This window comes from Rhinolophus hipposideros (assembly GCF_964194185.1).
Source record: "Rhinolophus hipposideros genome assembly, contig: HAP1_SCAFFOLD_453, whole genome shotgun sequence".
NCBI lineage: Eukaryota > Metazoa > Chordata > Mammalia > Chiroptera > Rhinolophidae > Rhinolophus > Rhinolophus hipposideros.
The window spans coordinates 1-6690 of NW_027668925.1; the positions used below are offsets into that span (position 1 = coordinate 1).

A 6690-nucleotide genomic window follows, 5' to 3' on the forward strand; every position below is an offset into this window, starting at 1 on the left:
GATTAGAATGTCTTTATGCCCCTTTTTTTTCCTGGGGAAAAAAATCTTGTTCATCCTGTGAAGTTCAAATGCTACCTCCTCTGTGACGACTTTCTTGACGCCTTCCTTAACGTTTTACTCCACTCATTCCTGAGTTCCCAAAGCATGTCGCTTATACCTTGGTTGACAGTCGCGTGAGTGGCTTTGTATTCCAGTTAATCATTCATTTGTAGCCACCTCTGTGTGGCCAGTGAGTGGGACCTGTGCACTCTCATTAAAACTTGACACACCCCACAACCTGAGGAGGGGCTGACCTTCATTTGCCTGTAAAACGCTCGGATGTTGCTCAGGTCACACAAGTTAGATTACTAACGACAAAAAAGTCCACACACACACACACACACACACACACACACACAGCATCCTAATTTCACGATCTGGCCCTCCCACCATCGTGGTTCACTGGGCCAGCACTAAAGCCTCCGTGTTTTTCTCTCTCACAGCATCACCCACGGGAGAGGAGAACCGCAAACATCTGAAGAAATGAAACAGACACCTTCTCGTGCTACTCATCCTTCAGGAGTGAGGAGAGTCCCTTCAACTCAGTCTCTGAAGGCAGGGATACTGTTCCACGTGTGTCTTGTCCCCCAAGGCCCCCAGCGCGGTGTCTGACCCGCGTGAAGAAAGGCTTCACTCCCCAGAGCAGCAGAAGCCTGTGACTCCCCGGTCACAGGTGTGGGCGCCAGGTGTGGGCGCCAGGTGTGGCCGCTCCGCAGAGGAGCCCGGAGGCAGGGCCCTGCTGCGGGCGTGCCGCTGCTGCGCCCTCCCCGGCAGTGGTGTTCGGGGACAGTACGCACACATCCACAGAGCGCCGTGGGGAGCGCGCGGAGAGGGGCAGCGCTCGGTCCCAAGCAGGGGTCTGGCTTCCAGGACGTCCCGCTCACCTGACGTCAGCACGAGAAGGGACAAGAGACAGCCGCGGGGCTCCCGCGCGTGGGGAGGACACACGCCAGGGCGCCGCCTACCTTTCAGCTTCTCGGCCAGCAGCGCCGCCTCGTGCTCCGAGTAGTGCATGATGGCCGGCGGGGACGGCGGCCGCAGCCGGTCCTCCTCCAGCTTGCGCCGGTGCCGCTCCTCGCGGGCGCGCATCCTCTGCTTGCATTCCCACTCGTAGAAGTCGTCCCTGGCCTGGGCAAAGTCCACGTGAAGGCGGCCCGAGTCCTTCTTGTCGGTGCTAGAGCCTAAGCGCATCCGGTAACCTGAAAGGACAGAAAGTCTGGTCACACTGCAGTCTCCAGCGGCACCGTGTGGCCCAGGGCGCTAGGAGAGCCCTGGCTTAATTGCTCAGCCCTTACCAAGGGCACCCTTGCCATCGGGGTGGGAAGCAGTTATCCTTCTCCCCTGTAACCTGGAAGCATTGTCCAGTGGAGCGCATTAGAGATCTGGGGATAAAAAGACTGCTGGGAGGTGTCTCAGACGGTCACCTACCCATCTTTAAGCAATGTCACCAAGAGGAAGATCCCAAAAATCAGGCGCTTACCCTAACTCCTTCTTCCCTCTGGCTTCCAGGAAGCTCAAGAACAAAATTGGTATGTAGGACTTTTTTTCTTCCCCCTCTACCTTTTTTTCTTATGGCCTTCACTTCATAGTTTCAATTTACTGTAACTTGATTGGATAAGCTGTCTTAAATTCTTTTTAGAAGGAGGTGGTGTAGGAGTAAATAAAGAGTATCTATGATATTTAAAGAGATCTACAAAGTAAGCTCCACAGCACCTCCCTCACAGCCTATCACTTTATTCTCTCTCGGGAGCTGCAGAAGCCATCATTACCAGGGCAATACTGCAATGCTGTTCTATTTCTACTTATCCTCTGGGGCACGCAGAAGGATGTGTCACCTTCAGTCCAGAGGCCTCGCCACTGCCTTCCTTACAGGCCTGCAGCCCCTCATCTGGCAGGTGGCGCTGCATATACAGTCCACCCTGTCTTTGAAGCTGCAGGAACCCATAGGAGCACTCAGAGCCAGAGCAAAACATGGGCCTGCAAGTCTTGGGGCACTGACTGAGCTACCCAACTTACAAAGACTGCGAGCAGAAACTCGATTTGAGAAATCAACAGCTACAGAACTGAAACCAGACAGCCGGCCCAACTGCAAATGAAGAAGACTTGGCTTTTGAGCTTGCTCTTTCATTTGAGGCCCTCAGATTTTAAAAATGTAAATTCAGTTCCAGCAGGACTGCAGCTGTTGGGGCAGCCAGAGGAGAGAGCAGAATAAGGGTTTTTTTGCTGTGTAAGGCCTTTGCAAAGAAGACACCGCTGTGAAATGCTAGGCCGTGCGGTGCTCAGTGCTTGTGTGCAAGCTCTCCTGGTAGATTTCAATGGGTTATCGTGGCATTTGGGGTTGAAACTCAGCTGAAAATCCCTGTGGAGGCTGGCTGCTCCCCAGTAGGGCACAGTCACACCTTTGAGAAGTTACAAATATGAAACAGATCTCACATCTGGTTCCCATTTATGACCCTCTTATTCCTAAGTTTCAACAGTGTTATCGAAAAATGGGAAGACATAACAATACCTATCAAAAATGCAAATATCAGATCACAGATGAGCAGAATGAGTGCTAAGGTGAGTGCATCTTGGTGGTGGGCCATGGGGTTTAATAAGTCTGCAGGCCACAGTGACAAATACATAAGAGCTGAGCTGGCAGGAAGGCCGAGGACTGGCTAGTGTCCCAGCTGGCCAAGCACCTTTCCCTTGCTCACGTCCAGAGCACTGCTTTGCAGACATTTCTGATTCCAAAAAGCACCCTCTCTTTCACCAAAACATCATCATTAAGGCCTTAAAAGAGACCCTGATGAGGCTGAGTCTAAAATTAGCTTGGCCTTCAGATGTGAACGTTCCTAAAATTAAACAGGCCTTCCAGCTGGGCTGGCTGGCAGGCGCCCACAGGCACGACGAGCAGGCTTCCCGCCTTCCTGCCCCTCCGGGTCATCAGCCTTTCGGATTCTCCTGGGATGGGTGCTGCAGCCTCCGCAGGGCGGCCAAGGCAGAGCTGTGGGATGCCCATGCACCCAGGCTGGCAGGCCGGAGGTGAGGCCTTCGCTGTGTGTTCCTCCACCCCAAAAGGGGCAGATGGGGGAGCAATGGAGGGTCCCAATGACTGGCAGGCCAGGGTCCGAGCTGGCAGAAATGTGACATCAAGGCATCAGTAAAGGTGACCCTTTAACGTGCCAACATTTGGGCCTGTTCATCTTTGGCACTGTCTTATGGGGACTCTGACTGGTCTGAACATTGTGCTATGTCCGTGTGGTAAAGCAGCTTTGATCCACTCTAACCAGCTCATTTAATCAGGTGGCAGAAAGTAATTGTTTTATTGGTAGAGCTGTGATTAGAACCCACGTTCCCAGGGCTGGGTTCCTGAGAAACAACAGCCAGTCCTTCTTTATCATCATCAGCGTACTGGTGTTAGAAACAACCATTTACGCACTGAACAGTCCCTATGTTGAAGTGTCCTGCTCAGCACGCAATATCCATTATTTTGATTTATTCCGCATAAGAATCCTAGCGGCAGTACAGTTACTATCGCACTTTTGCAGGATGAGGGAAAGGAGTCTCCGAGAGAGGTTATCTGGCCCCAGGCATGTGAAGCCCATTGCCAGGCACTCAGCAGAATCCCCAAGTTGTTTAATGGACCATTCTGAGGCTACAGCTCAAGAATATGTGAAATGGAAAATATCGCTGTTTGGGTGTTGTACAATATCGTCATTCTATGTTTTGTCTTCCATCTCCATTTTGGAATGCTGTCAGATTTTTTTTTTCTTCGCTTTGTAGGGTTTTAGTGGAACAAGGGTTTTAAAGTTCTCTGTATCATTATCTAGCTCAGGAAAGTTTCTGCGTTGTTGGAATAACCCCAAGGTTTCTGGGGTTTGCAAGAGAATTTCATGGCAATAGGGGCTGACTGCACAAAGCAAGAAAACCTACTAGTCATGTTCAGATGTGCTTTAATTTTTTTCCTATTCTTTTCTCACCCTCCTGCATTAGCTGTGGCTCACGAATAGGGAGGTGGTGTGCAGAGTGACAGACTGAAATATGCAGATAGATAGTGTGAGGAAATGGCAATGAGCTAAATCTAAAAGCACGTCCTTCCAAAGCCACATGTCAATAGCAACCCCACAATTCTTAGATTCCGCCAAAGCCTTCTTGACAGACTCCATACACTTGCTCATATACAGAGTGGAAGGTGGTGGCAGCCTAATTTCAACATCTATAAACATCTCCCATACAAATTGGCACCAAAGAAGAAGGGACCACCATGGGGTGGGATTAACCAAGCTAAATGTACTGGCAATTGGGTGATGCTATTGGGTTTTCCCTCAGGGCCCGTGGACGATTTTCTGCAAAGAACTGACCTTGATTTGGGTCCCCTGATGTCTAGAAAGTGAACCCCTTCTGAAAAACTGAAATTATGCGCAGAGAGGACTCTATTCCCCCAGAGAACGACATTCAATAATAATGGCCCTCAGTTTTCATAATATTGCTTTTCATCTAATAAGCACTTGTGATCGTTAATTAGAAACTTGATGGAATATTCCTGGAGACTGGAAGGGGGAAAGCGGTCCCGTGAGGTATATTCACAGACTGCAGCCAAGGGAAAAGCAGAATTCCTCCTTTCCCAGCCCCAAACGGTGAGGCAAGAGGGAATAAACTCATATTAACATCATAAAACATAACAAAGTGCCTAGAAAACCCCTTATGTAATGCAAAGTACCGGAAAGGTAAATGGCTTTATCAACCATGAATTCCTCGGCAAAGCGAATGTGACAAAAATTCTTCTTGCTTTTCCGAATCGCTGTGATATCACCACACTGCTCAAAGACTTCTTGAATAATTTCCTCGGTGGCATTTTCTGGTAATCCTCCGACAAACACAGTCTTACACCCAGGAGGTCGTTCTCTTGTGGACGGAGGTGGGAGATCTAATAATTAAGCACAACGAAACAGAGGGTTTTGCCTTTGATTTCTTTGAGCTCTTATTTTTTAATTTTTATTATTATTTTTTTTCTGGTTCACCTGGCAAAAATAAAATTTGCAGAGTAACTGTCTCCACTCTGGGTCATGATACATTTCTATAGCAACTTACATTGATCGCGGGCTGTCCTGATTTTCAGTACCTCTCCCCTCCACCTCCCAAGCTTTCTTTACCTTTCGGGTTCATTTCCACCCAGAGTGCCTATGATGGCCCGTGAATGAAGAGAAAGCAAATGTTAGCATAATTTCATTTCTCCTTCATAATATAGGGGCCCAGAGAATGGGAAAGAAAAACTTCACAACGTACAAAGCGTGATAAAATGACAACATGATAAAAAAACCTCGGTTCATTATCTGCTTTGCCTTGTTGTGGAATAATGGCACAGCAAAGCAGAGGGTGGGGCTGGGACCTGAAAGCAAGAATGGTACTTACTTGGCTGGGAAAGCCTGGGCCTGAAAAAAATGCTTTTTTTATTATTATTATTCACATTTAAATGAGCAAACTATTAAGTTTGGGAAAGGCTGTATAAAAAGATAAAATGTACACTGTCACAACATTTTACCTAGTTTATATGTAGATTACTAAAGCAATCTGCTGAAAAGTCCACTTAAAAAAAGGCAACACTGATTAATAGGAAAAAAAATGTCCTAGCTATTTAAGCCCATAAACTTAGTGTCTGAGGCTGAATTAAAAAACTAATAAAAAAATTCTGGCCCATTTATTTCATCAAATGTATGTTTCGTTCAAGCAAATGCAATTTGTCCCAGAAACTCTGAGATGCAGGCTCCTCCCTATCCCAAATTGCTAACTGCCAAATTAATTCAATTTTCCATCCAGCAAGAAAACATTTCAGTTTGTCTCCTACATTTGTGAAGATGTACGGAAGAGCTCACAGATTTCACACTGCATTTGCAGCAAAAGTTATGCTTCCATTGCATGTGGAAGACTCTTCATGCTGGATATCTACCCCCAAATCACATATCCTGCTTCCAAGGTGTTGATTCATCTCTTGGACACACACCCAGACACATCCCCATGTGTTTGTTCTAACCTAGAAACAAAGAACTTCTGCAGAATGGATCCCCACTCTGTGTATCGATGTGGAAGAATTGTGAGTCCCATCTGGAAATGAATGCAATACGATATTAAAAAAAATAAATTTAAATTGAGAAGCAAACATCTCTAACAGGTGTCACTTACTTGGATTTTGAGGGAAAAGAGTACAGCTTTTGCAGTGGATTATTTCTTTGACGACAGCCACTTCCGTTGGCGGTGGGGGCGGTACCAGCCCCAGGCCAGGTAGCATTGGGTTAATGGGGGTGATCCCTGTCATCATGTTGAGGCCTGGATCAAAGCCTGACACACAGATCGAGTCTGGAAAGTACACAAGATAACACTATGTCTGGAGGATCTGAAATCAATTTTCGTATTTTCCCGAAAAGATAATTTGACTTTATGCTTGCTAGTCTTTAGGAATTTCTCCTGGATTAGGTATAGCATTATGGGAAGCTATTCCAGAAAGGTAAAGCAAAATTAAAAGATGAACTTTTGAAAAACTACACCAAAAGAACATTATATTATTTAAAACATTAACGTGGCAGAACGGAATACAACATATTCAAGAGGAAACCCATGCACTATGAAGTTCGGCAATTATTGTGAAGGTGATTTTCTGTTTCTTCACATTGG

The 6690-nt window shown here is 47.0% G+C and overlaps 1 protein-coding gene across 1 annotated transcript; it reads right to left on the minus strand.

Moving 5' to 3' along the window:
• Positions 1–669: 669 nt before the first annotated feature.
• On the minus strand, positions 670–6366 carry LOC308495732 (ecto-NOX disulfide-thiol exchanger 1-like; the record flags this gene model as incomplete). Its single annotated transcript, XM_081080718.1, has 3 exons — positions 6202–6366; positions 4742–4948; positions 670–1238 (listed from the first exon to the last, which is right to left on the minus strand). The coding sequence occupies exons 1-3, from the start codon at positions 6335–6337 to the stop codon at positions 670–672; spliced, it is 912 nt and encodes a 303-aa protein (XP_080936844.1). The 5' UTR covers positions 6338–6366.
• Positions 6367–6690: the final 324 nt, after the last annotated feature.